General features: G+C 42.0%; 1 protein-coding gene across 1 annotated transcript in view; it reads left to right on the top strand.

Annotated features, from left to right (window-relative positions):
• The first annotated feature begins 1,468 nt into the window (after positions 1 to 1,468).
• GPC3 (glypican 3) overlaps positions 1,469 to 17,514 on the top strand; it is a 454,243-nt gene continuing 438,197 nt past the window's right edge. Inside the window, exon 1 of the mRNA XM_005594608.4 lies at positions 1,469 to 1,788. Within this exon, the coding sequence (XP_005594665.1) occupies positions 1,614 to 1,788 (175 nt within the window). The 5' untranslated portion in view covers positions 1,469 to 1,613. The remainder of the gene's footprint in view (positions 1,789 to 17,514) is intronic.

The raw sequence follows: 17,514 nt of genomic DNA, 5'->3' as shown, positions 1-17,514 counted from the left end.
GGAGTTCAAATATTTGTTACCGAATGAATAAATGGATAAATGAACTTCCACCGTGACCTTCCTCTCTCTTTGTCTCCCTTCTCAGCCCATGGGTCCTGGAACACAACCTCCTCTCCCCTGACCTTGCACACCCCAGACAATTTCCTGGTGCTGAGGTTATCCCTCAAAACCTACTTTCACCTAGGTCGGAAACAAAACCTCAGATGACAAACTAATTCATGCAGAGGTGTTAAGTAATTTCATCATACAAATACTTATTGAGTTCTCTAGTGGAGTAGGGTGTGGAGGATCATGAAAAGAATCCATGCTAAAGATCCCTCCTTACCAGCATATAGGTAATGACCAAAATGTATTCCTCCTCGGCGAGATATTTGATTCTCAAAGAACTGGATTTCTAATGGTGAAATCTAAGCAGGAGAGGTGGGATTTGGGTGTAGAAGATCTTTCAAATAGCCTTCTACTCCATCTATGAAATAGGCTAGCTTTGGCTCAATAAATTTGCTGTGTAATGATTTTCTAATGAGTTAGGCTAGCTTTAAGCCCCTGGTTATTTCGTTGTAACTAATTAGGCTTTGCCTCTTGAAGGGCCACCTGGGACTCTCGTGCAGTAGATTTTCTTTTAACGCCCCAGAATCAGGTGCTTTCTCTGACTTTGTGTGGCTCTATTGAATCAAATCTAGCAAGCCACAGGGGCTTTCAGACTTTTAAGATACAGTATTCAAAGGTGAGGCAAGCTGTGAAAAGCCCAGTGGTCCCTGGCTGTCCCTGAACGTGACTATTTGCGGGTTGGCTTTGAGAACCTGGTCAGAGCTGCGTTAGGAAAACTGTTCGCGGGAAGCTCCTCAGAGAGTAGAATGAGGAGGTGGATTTTGTGTGAAGGAATACCTTGTGTGGCTCTGGTGGCCAGGAAAGAGCTGGCACAGGCTGAAAGAAGGCCTGTGGCGAAGCGGAGGGGCACTTAAGCCAGGGACCCCCACCTGCCCCCAGGAAGGATGAAAAGGAGGCAAAAATCCTAAAGGGAAAAGCCCTCCAGGCTGTAGGCCAATGAGCGGCGGGAAGGAGGAGTGAGGCTGGGGAACTTCTCCCAGAGCCAGTCAGAGGGGACGGCTGCTGGGAAGCCAATCAGCGCGCTCGAGCCTGCAGCCCCTCTGCAGTAGTTATGCCAGAGCGCCCTGTGTAGAGCGGCGGCGAACGGGCAGCTTGGCTCGGCTGCCGGGAGCCACCGCGCGCGCTCCGCACCCTCCTCTCGCACTGTCTCCGCCCGGTCCCCGCACGCGGTGCCCTAGTGGCCCCCGCCGCCCTCCACGCCGCGCCCCCGCACCCCGCAGGCTACCGGCTGCACAACCGCCGCCGCCCCCTGGCCGCGCGGCTCGCCTCGCCCCGCCCCGTCTCTCCTCGCTCCGCCCCACCCCAGTCAGCCCCGCCCTGCCCCGCGCCGCCAAGCGGTTCCCGCCCTCGCCCAGCGCCCAGGTAGCTGCGAGGAAACTTTTGCAGCGGCTGGGTAGCAGCACGTCTCTTGCTCCACAGGGCCACTGCCAGGCTTGCCGAGTCCTGGGACTGCTCTCGCTCCGGCTGCCACTCTCCTGCGCTCTCCTAGCTCCCTGCGAAGCAGGATGGCCGGGACCGTGCGCACCGCGTGCTTGGTGGTGGCGATGCTGCTCAGCTTGGACTTCCCCGGACAGGCGCAGCCCCCGCCGCCGCCGCCGGACGCCACCTGTCACCAAGTCCGCTCCTTCTTCCAGAGACTGCAGCCCGGACTCAAGTGGGTGCCCGAAACTCCCGTGCCAGGTGAGGAGGGGTCCCTTGAGCGTTCCCCGCACTCAGCGGGGAGCAAGGGGCGCGTGGTGGCCCCGCCGGGCTGTAGTCGTGCGCCCTGCAGCTGGGCACTTGGGAGTGGTCGGTGTGCCTGGGGCCTGGCTGGATCTACTGAGGGAGGGAGAGAGGGTGTGTGTGGACGGAGCCCACATACCCCAGTCTCACGCTGCTGTCAGGGAAGGTGTGAGCGGGAGGAACCGTGGGGATCGCCCTCTCGTGAGCGCCTGTTTTTTTGGAAGGGCGAGAAGGTGGGAGCTATTTTCCCGGGTCTTTGCGAACTGGCGCCCCGCAGCCGAGCTGGTGCCTCGGGAATTTGCCATCCTTGCTCGCACATACGTGTCAGAATTTCAGCCTTAGCTGGACCACAGCTCCAGCCGTCCCTTCCCCAGCGTGCCCCCCATGCCCTCCTTTACCCAGCCTGGGTTTCCTAAGCCTGGGCCCAAGTGCAAGCAAAGTTGAGGACAGATTTCTGAATTTGCAGTGGCGGGTGAAGACACACCGAGGCAAACTTTTGAATAAGAGGGTCCCCAAAATGAGGAGGACTGAACCTTTTCCTTCAAAACAGCATCCCTTATATAGGTTAGCGAAATCGCTTTAAAACCGGTGCTGCTGGCCCAGGGAGCCGGAGTCCAAAGAAATTTAACTCCTCCCCCTCCCAAATTCATCTGCCTTCTTGACAGGCTGGATCCTAAAGGGGAGATGATTTTAGGTGGAGGAAAGTTTCTGAACGCCTGCCTTTTGTTCTGCACAATCAGATCGTGCCGTAACGACGTATTTTAACATTAGCGGAGGGCTGCCGCTGTCAACAGATGAATATTAATGGCCCTGCGTGATTGACTGTCCAGCGGTTGGGCTCCTAACGCCCGCCTTAGAATCCAATTAGACCAAGTTGCTACACTGACAATGCGGACAAGAAGAGTCGGTTTCAAACAGGTTAATTTGTCAGGGGTGCACTGAGAAGAAACGGCCAGTTGTATTCCGTAACCGTGAGACGTTTGTGGCCTCCGGGGTCTCTTCTCAACTCAGGCATCCAGTGAGGCGCGCGTCCCGCGCTTCCGAGGGATCGGGGAGCAGCCCTAGCCAAAACTTGGCTGGTGGCTCTCAACAAGTCATGGAGGCGGGCCCGATGGTTGGACCAAGTTGTGAATGCGGATGCGCGCCCCGTGGGCGCTACCAGCCAGCGTTCACTGGTAGGAGGTTACCTAGGCAGCCAGCGCGCCCTCAGCCTTTTCTTTAGGTTGATGAAAAGAGCCGAGTGAGCCTGCTGTTTAGTTGCAAAGGTAATTGGTCACCCTTTTTGGTGACTGAAATGCATTTGCGCATATGTTAAATATTGCATTGCAGGATTTCGCTCTAAGGGAGGGTCGAACTACCTCATCCACTGTTAAGTGTTAATAATGTACCACGTGGGCATGTGCAGGAGCTGTAAGGGGCAACCTATGAATCAGTTCCACAGAACTGAAACAACTGGCGAATCTCTCTCCCCTGGAAGTGCCATGGTAATTAGATTGTTAAGGCTAGAGAACATGCTTTTGTTGGTAATGTAAAAATTGGTCCTCACAGGCTGAGCCCCCACAAGACGAATGGGTCCAGGGTTGGGGTTGGGGCCACATTTGGCTGATTCAAAGCCAGGAGGTAAAGATGGTGCCCAAAAGAAGAAAAAGGCCAGAGGAAAGCACAGATAGTCATTTAGCAACCCCCCTCTCCACACACACTCCTGCAGGCAATCGCCCTCCCTCGCTCTCCCCCAGCTCTCTGGCTGCCTGCCTCTTTGCAGCATCTGTATAAAAGTATTGGGAGGGCCCACACACTGTGTGTATGAGATTTGGCCTGGGCTCCTTCCCTCCCTTTAGGCCTAGGGATAGCCATACACTTATAGAGAAGAGGGATTTGTAATAAAGGTTTTTCATTTTCCTCTGCTATTTCACAAACTCTATAGGAGAAATCACTTTTCAAGGGTTTTCATCATATAAACCCAACATTCCCTGCTTCAGTTCTATTTAACAAACACAAACACTGTTGAGCACCTTCTACATGGCAGGCACTGTCCTGACTTGCACTGGCCAAGCCAAACTTCAAATATGGTGATACCCATACAGCTACCATTATATATCCTGGATTTTCCAGGGGCAGTGCAGGTTTCTAATACTCTGCCCTGGCATGAAACCATGTGTCCTGAATTTTAGTGGGACAAATATGGTCACTGTAGATATGGAAAATGTGAAAATCCTAATGTTCGTGTGTGGAAAGAACGCATCAGTATTTTAGGGAAGAGACAATAATGGCAGACTAAATACAATGGTAAGTGCATAATTTTGAAGTGAATGAATGTATAATTTGCTGCTGTCGTTCAGTGGTTGGAAATTGAAAGAGAGCTGAAAATTATTTGATAATTATGAACCATCACGATGACCGCTTGACTTTCCCCCTCCACATCCATATTTTAAGCCACGTTCAGTTTGCCTGCTGTACTATATTAACTGCATTAAAGCTTTCTTTGTCCCAGATCAAATGAGATTCAGTCACAGTAAGGAGAAATCCTCAAGAATGTCCTGTTTCACTTAGGGGGAGCATTTGGGATTGACGGCTAACTTTGGCCATTAGCAGAATTGGGTTAGCCTGAATAAGGTACATTTCTTATGCGGATATGGATGAGACTAAATGGCATTTGAGACAAGCCAGCCTAAAAAATAAATCACTGGTGCTGAAGGACTACACTAGACTTCCACAAAGCTGATCTAAAGCCTTAAAATCTCATGTTCCCATTTCTTTTGGAGTGTTCAAGTCACAGGATAGCAGTTCTAAATAGCATGTCCCCAAAATCCATAGATCTCTTCATACCCCACTTATTTTTTTAAGGATTTGTAACTTGGAAAGCACCACAGATGGAAACCAGGCGCACAGAGTTAGCATTTGGCAGAAAAATCCATATAACTGACTTTCAGTACAGCTCTTTTGCCCTTATTTAATTTAGAAAAATTCAGAAAAAAGCCAATGAGCTCATAAGTCTAGATGTTTATTTTGTTTTGCTTAACCTACCCACAGGCGCAATCAAGAATGGATACAATTTTAGGCAAGGAAAGTGAGCTAGTAATCAGACAATGATGTTTCCAATTGTCTCAAGGGAATGTTACAGAAGTCTAGAAAAAAATTCCTCTAAACAAAAATCAAGTGTAATTCACTTTATGAATGCCATACACCACTTTTGTCAGGGGAGGGGGGTAGCGTAAGGGATTGATGGAAATGAGAAAATCAAACAAACCGTGGTAGTGTTGCAACTCCCAAAAGATTGAGGGATCTTGCCTTGGAAGGCCTTGGAAAGTGCGAGAACCAATCCAGAAGGCCAAATGCCTGTATGGGTAAAAGGCAGTCTTGAACAGCCAAAGTTGACTTGCAGTTTCTTGAAATAGATGAAACAACATAAAAATAAAAAGCAACGTGCTTGAAACAAAGAGAGAGTTTGGTATTTGTTGTTGTTGTTTTTACTGTGAGAACTAGCCTCCGTATCTGGGTTGCCAGCTGCGGTTCCCCAATTAGTTTGAAGCAGTTAGCGGTCCTAATATCGAGAGAGAATAATAAGTGAGGTATGGAAAGGTTTTCTCTCTTCTGAGATTGCACTAGACATTTGGGTGACCAGGTGATTTGTTAAAACTTTGAACAATACAGAAAACTTTGTATTGTGTGCTAACTTGGAACAGTTAGAGAATTCTTTCAAATGTGGTCTGAATAGTACACGAATCCTGATACTGATACCAAGCTGTGCTTAGAGGGAGCCATCAATCTGATGGAGGACATGGCTGATGATTGGTGGGGCACCTTGGGCTGAAAGGAGTCTAACACTGCCAACTCCTTGGCAGCCTCTGTAATAGGTGCTGGGGGTGCAGAGAGGAGTGAGACGCAATCCCTTTTGTCAAGGAGCTCACAGTCTAGTGGGGGAGCATACAAGTAAACAGGCTTCCCAGGAAACTTGTAGGATTAAAAAGGGTGAAAAGGGCTAGAAAATACCTCCAGGAAATTGGCTGAAATGGTCACAATAGCCAGCCTGGGCAAGGGAAAAGAACTGAAGAGATGAAGTGGGAGATAGGGAGAAGTCTCTTAATAGGGCCGCCATCTTAAAGAGTTTCTTAATTCTTGGAGCAAATTCCATTTTGGAAGCATTAGGAAATACAGCCATAAGAATTTTGATGGATGCTAAATGACACAGATGGTGTCAGTTTTGCAATGTGTTTTTTCCTTATAGACTGGTAGGTTGTATCCAATATTTTGATGCAATATTTTTGAGCATTCTGCTACTTCCATCTTTAGAGTTGCAATGTTTGCTGTTCACTGTAGCCTAGAAAAAGGCGGCTTATTACCGATCTGGGATAAAAGAGTCCTGGATTTGTCTGGTATGAGAAAAGACAGAAAATATGTTTTCTCCCTAAATGACAGCTATCAATGACCACGCCAACTTCAGTGTTTGATGCATATACAAAAGCATGGGTCTTAAGAGGTATCTTATTACTCATTTCTAAGAAAATTGAAGATAATCACTTATAACTTGTGCACACGATACATCATTTGGAAAGAATTTCACTGGGGATCATGTTGCTCAACTGAAAAGTTCTGGCATGCTGAATTTGTACATTTTTTTGTGAATGCTTCCTTTTACTCTGATCTCTAGCTTTTTTTCTGCATATGGTTATTTGTATGTTTTAGATTATAAGCCTCTTAAAGGGAAAGCACTACATTTGAGCAGTGTTGAGCACAAGGCCATACAGCATTTAGTAAATAATTGACAAAAATAGAGTTTCTAGATCATTATGTATTCCCTATAAACTCTCACATACTTTCCTAAGCCATATGTCATCTTACATATTTTAAAAGTCTAAGCCCAAATTGTTACGATACATTATTGGGGCATGTGGACAAACTTTTCAGCCTACATATATTTTGGCTGGAGACAGATGCAGGCTTACCTCAGTTAGCTGGCAACTTTTACCATCAGCGGGGCTTATTAAATTGTTGAGCACCCAAATAACAAATTGAAATTAGCAGAATTGTTATGACTGGCTTAGTATCATTAACGATCAACAATTATTACAGCACATAAATTGTAGGACATCTCTTAAATCAAGCCCTCTTTGATTTAATGTCAGCTAGACCTTTCTTGCTAAGGTCGATATTACCATATTTGGGAGTTGAGCTATATAACACATGCATGGACCTGTTGAAGTATCTCACAGGTTTTTGTAACCTGGAATCAGAATTCGTGTGCAGGCTCAATTCAAGAGCCAGGAGCCAATATCTATTCAGTCCTAGCCAATCTTGTAAATGGGTTAGATGTTTTTGGTAATCTAGGATCTAATGGAAAGTGTGGGCAGAAAAATCTCCCACTCATCTGCCCATATTTAGCAAATTGTCTGGCTTGAAACAGGATCCCTGGCACTCCATTAGGAAATGAGCGTCAGAAAATAGAATCCAAGTTACAGGCCCCAGACTGGCTTTAGAGACAGCATAAAGTAATGGGAATTTACCTTCTGAGACATAATGACAGGGAGAATGCTGTTAAAAAATCAAGGTAAAGGTGGGTATATTAGCAGAGAAAGTGTGTGTTTTGAAATGCTATGTGTATGGGGGTGGGGGTGGTGAGAATGCTCATTGGAACATTGTAGCCTTACTTGAATATCTTGTTGAATATACAAAGTAAAGAAGATTTAGTTCTGTACTTCTAATTAGGGCAATTCAAGATCAATTAACCAAGTGTTAATTATTAGAAATACTTGTTTGCAATTAAAAAAAATGAATCAAGATTGATTACTAGGAGAGGCATTTTCACTTTTCCCTCTTTTTGTGCGTAGCTGGACAAAGCCTAATTTGAGGGTTTGTATTCTTCCTCATGAATAAAAGGAAGTCAATGTTATGACCAAAATGCATTGCTAGTGTTCCGAACAGTTAATTACTTCTAGTAGCTGAAATTGTATTTATATGCTAGATTAGTAAATCTACTAAGCTCTTTGAAGCGTACTTAATAGGCTTATATCGATAAATAATTGATAGGAAGGGAGATAAAATACAAGTGGGAGTGGCAATAAGAAGAGAAGTCAAAAGCTATTATAAAAGAAACTTCCACTGTCTGGCCACCTGAAAGCTGAAAAATGTACATGTCTCAGTAGAAGTGATGTTTTTGAAAATATTCTGTATTTTTCAAAATTTCCACAGTGAAACATGTATTTATTCCTTATAAATCCAGAAGAAAGCACAACTTTAGAGTAAAATTTTAAATGGCCTTTTTGTCTGCCTTTTGCAACTAAATTTATTACTGGAAAATTAGAAGTCCCCGATTATGGCAACTTTGAAGTTCATGTTTCTAATGATGTCTTCCCTACTAGACTGTGATCATCTTGAGGTTAGGGGCTACATCTTATTCATCTTTGTATCCCAGTGTCTAGCACAGCACAGGGTACAAATAATAGGTACTAAATATATATATTTATAGACTGAATGGAGTTAGAAATGTATTACAAACATAAAATTTCCATAAAGCCAATATTTAAGTAGTTGATTTATTTTTACCAATATACTAAGCCTTCTAAAAAAGTAACCAGTTTTTTTTTTAGGTCAAAAATCCATTTGTTTTCTATAGGTAAATGATAAAGGATATTAGTTTAATTCATTTGGCTATACTATAACTCTCTGGAAGAAATAGACTAGTCAAATCTTATAAGAGGTAAGTATTTTGTGCTTGTTTATAAGGATATTATAAGTAATTTCAAGATAAATTGAAGATATATTATACATGTATATATAAATGCATATGTTTATCTTCACCTTACAGATCTGTGGTATTTAGGTTTGTGAAAATAATGCAACTTGGTGCCAGTTATGGAAACATACACTGAATGTATGTAAGTTTTTCCTCAGTGTTTGGTGTTTCTTACCTAAGGTATCAAGCTTCATAAATGTACATTTAAAAGGACATAATCCAGACTGGCCATGGTGTCTCACACCTGTAATCCCAACACTTTTGTAGGCCAAGGCAGGTGGATTGCTTGAGGCCAGGAGTTCCAGATCAGCCTGGCCAACATGGCAAAACCCCATCTCTACTAAAAAATACAAAAATTAGCTGGACATGATGGTACATACCTGTAATCCCAACTATTCAGGAGGCTGAGGCAGGAGAATCGCTTGAACCCGGGAGGCAGAGGTTGCAGTGAGCTGAGATCATACCACTGCACTCCAGCCTGGGCGATAGAGGAAGACTCTGTCAAATAAATAAATAAATAAATAAATAAATAAATAAATAAAATTTTAAAAAGAACATAATACAGAGTGGGTTTTCAGCCGTGGAAATTTCATTTGGGTAGGATAAAGGGCCTCATTAGAGTTCTCTTAATTTCTGTCTGCATTAGGCCAAACTTTCAATTAGTTGCCTAGGTAAACTAATTGAAAGTTGATGGGAAGTTCTTTCAAATATTCAAATAGAGGCCCAAGTAGGAAAAAGGATAAAAAACAAAGGGATGATGTTCATTTGAAAACAAAAATCAGAATTCTATTTGCATATTCTTCTTAATCTCAGCTCACTGCAACCTCTGCCTCCCAGGTTCAAGAGATTCTACTGCCTCAGCTACCCGAGTAGCTGGGATTACAGGTGCCCACCACCACACCTGGCTAATTTTTGTATTTTTAGTAAAGATGGCATTTCACCACATTGGCCAGACTGGTCTTGAACTCCTGACCTCAGATGATCCACCTGCCTCGGCCTCCCAAAGTGCTGGGATTTCAAGTGTGAGCCAATTTTGTTCCTGGCGAGTTGCCCCTCTTTTAAAACTTAAGATTGAAGAGGAGGTGACAAGTAAAGAAATATTTTTTAGCTATAGCTTTACCTAAGTGTAGTGTTTGGATATGTTTTATATATTTGTATTCATAGATTTTATGTATGTATAGAATGATTTCCGTTATTTAGACAGCAATAATTAATAAATATTTCTGTTACTTAAACTGTTTGAAAGTTAATTGTTACTCTAAGCAGTAGGTGGTCTTTCACAGTCATACCTTACATTTGTCTCATGAAAGCCTTGCTTTCATATTATCTCATGTACACACAAGGCAACCACTCATAAAGTATCTGTCACTTCCGACTTCCAACAACTTGCCTGGTTCCAGCACTCACACACACACATATTTGTACACTCATACATACACACATATAATATCCCTAGATCTTTAATAATCTAGAGACTAAGCCTAATTTATGCTGGGGGAGATCTAATGGGTATAGCTTTCAGACATTGAGTAAACCCTTTTCAGTTGGATTGGCCTGAAATTGTAGCAGAGCTAATCGTCACTGATATCATAGAGGTACCACTCTTAAAATCAAGTTCCATCATTTCCCCAAGTACACAGATGTTATCCTTGTTAAGCAGTGACAGTCACCAATAATATGAGTTTGGCCCACTTTGGAGAACTACTTCTAGCACTGGCAGCTTTGCATGTTGAGCACCATAGAAATGAGAATATGACTCAAGAAGCAGTTTCCAGGTTAGGTTTCATGGAGTGATTGCACTGAGGACCACAGTTATCTGATTTGGAAAACAGATGGAAATTTGCAGAATAGGAACTCACTTAACAATGAACTTTATATGCCATTTCTGCATAAATATTTAAAAGTTTAAAATGTATTCTTTACTTCAACCAACATTTATTGAGCACTGATACTATGCCAGATACTGAGCTAGGAGCTGATGAACAAGATAAAATCACTGCCAGCAAGGAACTCGCTGCCTAGCAAGGGATCCAGGCAAGGAAAAACATAGATGTCAAGGCAGCATGACTATGGCCTGCCATTGAGCTGGGCACCATGTGGAGGCCTGAGGGCTCTTGAGCTATGGAGGAAGTTGCCTAGTTGTCTTAAGAGGGCTGAGTTCAAGGCTGCATTGAGCTACCATCATACCACTGCACTCCAGCCTGGGTGGCAGAGAGAGACCTTGTCTCAATAAAAAAGCGGGGGGGTGGGGTAGGTGGCTATCATATAAGGCATGTACAAAGGTACAAAGTTAAGAGACAAAATGACACATTTGTTGGACTGGAGTAGTTGGGATTTCTTGGAGCACAGATGAAGAAGATGAATTAGAAAAAAAGGAAATGATGAGGAGTTTGGGTTATATCCAAGGATGATGAGGAGCCTTAAAAACATTTTAAGAAGGGAAACATTATTCAGTTGGAAGATGACTGGAGAGTGAGCAGTGGCAGGGAGTTTTAGTAACACAGGTGATAGGGCAGGGGACCATAAATAGGAGAATAAAATCTAAACTTGAGAGAATAGAGGGAATAGAATAGACATGACTTAGTGACTGGATATGAGGACAGAAGGGAGAATCTAGAACTTTTGGTTTTTCTGGGTGGTGGTGCTGTGGCACATAATAGGTGCCTGGTAAATATTTGTTGAACAAATGAGTGTGCTTGAAATATAGGAGGAACATGTTTTTAAGGGCTGAAATAGTCAGTTTGGTTTCAAACAGATTGAGTTTGAAAGGTCCTTTGATGATGGAGGTAGAAAATGTCTGCTAAGTAGTTCAAGTTGCATTTTGGATTACAAAAGAGGGAGAAATCAGGGATGGAGATGTATACTTGGAAATTATCAGCATATAGATGGTAATTGAAGCCTTGGGAACAGATGAGATCACTGGGAAAGAGTATATATATTCTTCTGGAGTTAAGGAGAAGCACATAGTTGGGACTCATCAGCATATAGGCTTAAGTTGGAAGTCATGAGTGTGGATGATATTTTCCAGGCTTTTGCATGTGACATGTATTAAAATGTATTTTGCCAACATCTGATGATTAAAAAAAAAAAAAAAACCTGCCAAAGACTTCAAGAACCCTCTTGATTAAGAGAAAGTATGAGTATATGTTGTCATGATCCAAGAGTCTGCAAATGAAATAATGTACTACCAAACACATACACGTGCATGTGCACATGTGCATACACATACATTCCATGTAGAGGAATATATTAGAATCAAAGAGTCAGACTTCTATTATTCTTAATAGTAATAATGAATAATTATGCATGTTATTTAAACAGAAAGGCTGGACACGGTGGCTCACACCTGTAATCCCAGCGCTTTTGAAGGCTAAGGTTGGAGAACTGCTTGAGCCCAAGAGTTCAAGACCAGCCTGGGCAACATAGTGAAACCCTACCTCTACAAAAAAATACAAAAATCACCCAGGCATGGTGGCATGTACCTGTAGTCTCTGTGACTCAGGAGGCTGAGGTTGGAGGATTGCCTGAGCCCAGGAGGCAGAAGTTGCAGTGAGCTGAGATCACGCCACCATACTCCAGCCTGGGTGACAGAGCGAGACTCTGTCTCAAAAAAAGAAAAAACACACACACACAAAACAAAGAAAAACAAAAACAAAACAAAACAAAACAAAAAATCCCTCACAGTTGTTAGCTGTTACTCTTAGCAGTAGGTGGTCTTTCACAATCACACATTACATTTGTCTTGTGAAAGCCTTGTCCTCATATATCTCATGTGCACATAATGCAACTACTCATAAAGTGTCTGTAGCTTCTGAGTTCTAGCAACTTTAGTGCTTCCAACATGGTGGCTCCTCTGTCCCTTCCCCAGGGGAGTACTCTCCCAATGTAAAGAATGAAAACTGTAACAATGTGTAGCTTTTGGAGCTGTAGTCTGTATTCTGTTTCAGACTTGGCCCTGATGGCTGGTCTCTGAAACATGTGGTTCCAAGTAAACGCTAGGAATACTTGTGTAATTGGGCTGATCTTTCATAAGTGTCTATGGAGATGTATTATTTTTTGGTTTGGGGGTTGGAGAGGGTTGTATAATTTTCTGTTCCTCTGGCATAAATGGTTTCTTTAATTTGTCCATTGTTTACGAGATTGCCTTCATCAGTGTTTCTTTCCACATAAGCTTGAAACTCCTTGTATTCCAGTCGATTTTTTGACACCACTTTCAGGTTGGTGGAATAGTTTAGAAGGACCATGAGGGAAGATTATGGAAAATAACCTTTACTGAGTGCCTACTATATGTCAATTACTTTATATGTAACCTCTCATTTAATCAACACAGGAAACCTGAAAGGTAGGTGGTATCAACTCCATTTTACAGATGAAGAAACTGAGACTCAGAAAAGTTTACTTTCCCAAAGGTTGTGTAAGTGGTGGAGCCGGAATTTTCACCCAGGTTTGTCTTACTCCATAGCTCATGCTGTTTCCAGAATACCTACTGGAATATGAGAGGAAGGGATATAGTCTGGATATAAAGTATTTGACTTAAATTCTCATACTCTATCAACTTCTGTGACACTGTGTACTCTGGGTTCCCTTCCTACTCACTTCAATCTTTGCTTGTTTGCCCTCTTCCTCCTACATTTTAGATGTAAGTGTCCCAGTAGTGTTTGTCTTTTGCCCTTTCTGTTCTCTCTTTGCTTATTCCCAAATCCATTCCCATGACTTCATTATCTTTGCTCTTTGAATGATTCCCATATCTCTTTTCAACCTGACCTCTTCCTTGCTCTTCAGTTCAGTATTTCCCAGTTGTCTGCTGGACATGTCCATCTGGAAGTCCTGCCAGTGTTTCATTTTCAGCCGAGCCAAAAATTAGTCCATTATCTTCTTTTCCCATCCACACAAATCTGCCTCTCCTTAACGTTCTATATTTCTGGTGATGGTATCTCTGCCTGGCACAACTCGAAACCTTGAAATTGTCTTTGATTTCTCCTTTTACACATCCCACACCCAAATTAAGTGACTAAATCTTGCAAGTCTACCTCTGTCTATTATGTCTCTCACTCTTATGGCCTTGGCATGCATGGCCTCTATTTAAGCATAACAGACTGAGCCAATGAATGAGAATGTGATATTGAATGGGCTAGGGAGAGCCAGTAGGATCTCTACTCAGTGGCTAATAATTTGTAACTAGTTGGAAAGTACTGCCTTTGCTGCCTTAGATGGGTAGAACGTCTAGTCTTGGTCTTGGCTTAATTTAGTGTGGCCAGAGGCAGCTATCTCCTGAGATCATTTGGCTCTTCCCATAGGGAACCAATGGTTTCCCACTTTTTCTTTTGCTGGCATTCTGGGGTATATCTTACTTGGCCATCTCCAGAAGTCAGAGTGGAACTGTTGAAGAGTTTCAAAGAGCTGTAGAAGAACTACGCTCAGTGTTTCCCATAGTCCTTTCTGTTTCAGAAACAGGTTTTCTGCTTTGTTTTCAAACTTCAAAGTTTATTTCTGAAATAAAGGTTTATTTTCTCCATGGTATTCTGAAGGTATTATACAAGTGTTAATTTCTAAAACCTAAGTCATTTCTTGGCTTTAAAACTTCAGTGCTCTGGGTCAATTTAAGAACGTTGCCTGAAGGGTTTTTTGGCCTTCAAAAGCTGTCAGATTGCTTTTTCTTTGTTCTTTGAGAGTGTAAGGTTGCCTCATTTAGGAAGCTTGAAGGAGATGTTGGAACCAGCATTTATTCAGTCATTCAGAGTCTTTTCCCAACAATATCCAGTTTTATCTTCAAATTAGATCCTAGTGGCAATGAAATTTACTACCAACTAATAATTCTAGGTAAAATGGGTAAGATTCTTGAAAAGCTCCTCAACATTTCATAGAAGTAGCCTAGGTTACTCTAACACCCACAGTTAAGGGGAACAATGGATGTTCTGTGCGTTCTTATCACAGCCCTCCTGGGGCTCAGTATACCTCTGAAGCTACTGAGGGCCCTCCTTCATCTGTCTGTTTGACTGTTCTCCACATCTTCCCTTTTCCCCTTCCTCCTACCCTCACGCCCTCTCTCAACTGGTTATAATTTAGAACAGAAGGTGCTTTATGGTTTATTTATTAAATGGTTTTGTGTTTCTTGTTCTCTCTTAAAAAAAAAGATGAGTGAAATGTTTTATATTTTCCTCTACATTTTAGTTTGAAGCTGTGTTTCCTTTCCCTGTAGCTTCTGATTTCCATCTCTCCTCTCTCTTCCTCCGTTTTCCTCTGCCTCCTCGGCTTCTGTCTGTCCTCACTGGAGAGAAAACAGGCTTTCCATTTCTGCCCACGTATTTTGTTTGGGTACCTGGTTTACTTATCTTGGGATATTGTAAAATTCCATTCTTTAGTTTGAAAATGAAGAGCTCTAAAAAAAATACACCAATGAATTTACATTCCATTTTCTAAGAACTGAGTATTTAAAAAGCTTTCTATACAGATAAAGACTAGATGACCTGACTTGTGTACCTCAGATCATTGCTATGTAGTTTACATTCTCTCTCACCTTGTCATAACTCTAAATACATGAAAATTGCATCTTTGTTCTTAGAAATCTCTTTTCTTACATTGAATGCTTTCCTTTTTTCTAAAGATAAGGGAGTCCCTTTGAAACAGCGCTAGTGTGGGTTAGAACTGACACCTACCTTGTAAGCTAACCAAATTATAACCTGCTGTTCCCTGATGAAGTTATCACACTTCAGGGACATTGTTTTGCTTGTGGGGTCTTATTGTCCCAGTTTCAATTTTGACTGCAGGTTAGAGATTGTATTCCAATTGGACTATTCCTTGGTATTTTTTCTCTTTGTCTTTATACTTATGGGGCTCTGTTGTTTGTCCTGTATCTATTATCTCTTCCAAGCTTGGCCAAGGTTGTTAGGTTATGCACTTATGTATAAATATTTAACAAGATAAGTTAGACAAAATGTGCTTAAAGACATTTTAGCCCTGCCCCCGACCTTTCCACACCCCCCAACCCCAGCTCATTTTTTTGCATAGAGTCGCAGATGGTTGCTTTATCTCAGATGTTTAGATTTGGAGGACATTCCTTTGCACTTTGCTTGATGGACAAAATTAAATGGAAGTCTTTGAGTCAATCTTGACTACCAAAATAGTAGCACCACGTAACAGATAACATTAGGTTCTTCTTCCTATTTTTTTTTTTCTAACTGGTTATCCAAACTCCCTTAAGCCAGAGAGTTTTAGGTATGAGATTGTGTGTTTTTTAAGAAAATATTATGGATAAAGACTAATGTTCTCAAGTCAGGAATAACAATTAGTACCATTCATTAATCAGGGGGCATGTTTTGACTTTGGGTCCTGGCTAGGAAATATAAACTGTGAAAGTCACACATATATATGAACCTCAAGCAAATTTATGACTTGTCAGCCTTTTAAGGTTAAATTCTTAACCCCAAATCGGAGCTGGCTTTATATGTGGAGCCTGGCACATTCCTTTGGGCCACTGAGCACGCCCCTCCCCAGCCCTTTGCTTAACAGCAGCTAGTGGCCTAATGAGCAAGAAGGATTTCTGTCTCTTATCAGCTGCCTAAACAGCAACAGGAAGGCTGATATACGGAGTACAGGTCAAAACCTGAGTTCTTGAACCAAAAAGCTACAAGGTCAGTTTAAAACTCTAGATATGTGGTATCGCTATAGTCATTGATACCTGTCAGTAAAGGAGTTAGACACTTGAGTTCAAACAAATAGTAATAGTTGTCAAAAGTATGAATCGTCTAATTAATTTTGTTAATAGTTCTTTCCTTCTTTGTTTAGTTCTTCTATAAATAGCCTTCATATACTCTTTAATGAGCTTTTAGTTTGTGCCTGGAGGTTGTTATGGTCATGTAGGAGTGTTTGATTGTCATCTAGTGATGATGATGGAGGTGAGGATATTTATATTTTGGCCCAGATTTTGGAAGGGGCTGCCAAATTAAGGTAAATAGATATCTACTACTATTTTTATTTCTTTTTAAACTGAGGTTTTTTTTGCATATGCATTCAACTTGCCATGGAGTCAGAGAAACCTTTGTGCCTCCTCATATTGCACTCAGATGTTTTTTTAAAGGAGAAATCCTCGTTGCCTGTTTCTTAGATCCACTTGGAATCCAGGCTCAGATTCACGTAGAATAAATATTTTAGGGTATTCAGTGCCCATCATAGTGAAAGCCCCTTGACTTTCATCTTCTGCATTTGCATGTTTTCAGAGACAATAATGAAAACATTTTTTTCAGATTCCGTTGTGTTATTGAAAATCCTATTTACATAAACAGGCATTGTTGTGGCTTAGGGAAGAATGTGGGGTCCCATTCTTTAGCTCCTTGTATGTCTTTGCTAAGGCTCTTCTAAATAGAAGTAATGACGCTTTAGTCTAAGCAGCTTTTCTCATTTAGGTAGGCAGGGTGGTTTGAAATTTCAGTTTACTAGATAATTGAGCTTCTTCTTCTTAATTATGTCAGGCATGCAGGTTGCTCTCTTTATAGTAAAGACCCTAAAAATCTAGTAATCTCCTCAGACATCCATTTGGTAATAAAGTCCTGTGCATTTTCAGGGGTTAATTTTCATGACAATTGTGTGTTGCCTCTCCACCCCCACCCCTGAAGAAATTCTGCTGTTTTAGAGCGTTGGTCTCCTCACATTTGCAGAAACACACTTAAAAATATATTAGGATGTTGCTGGAATTACTGGCTCTAGAGGACATTTAAATGTATTCAGATTCATGCTCATTATACAACTTTAATTTAGGATTTTTAATAGCCTTGTCATATTTCTTGGAAAATCATGTGCCTGACTTTGCCAGACTTGGTTTTCTGCCCTGAATGAAAAATGGGTATCAGTGCAAAAGTGTAGCCTAAGTATCCCCTATTCTATCCGTTTTCTATTTCAAAAAAAAAAAAAAAAATTCACAGAGGTCATCTGGTGCAGTGAGTGCAGTGAGGAGGGAA

The sequence above is a fragment of the Macaca fascicularis genome, chromosome X (genome assembly GCF_037993035.2).
Source record: "Macaca fascicularis isolate 582-1 chromosome X, T2T-MFA8v1.1".
In the NCBI taxonomy this organism is placed as follows: domain Eukaryota; kingdom Metazoa; phylum Chordata; class Mammalia; order Primates; family Cercopithecidae; genus Macaca; species Macaca fascicularis.
This window is presented reverse-complemented; position numbering and strand designations above follow the sequence as displayed.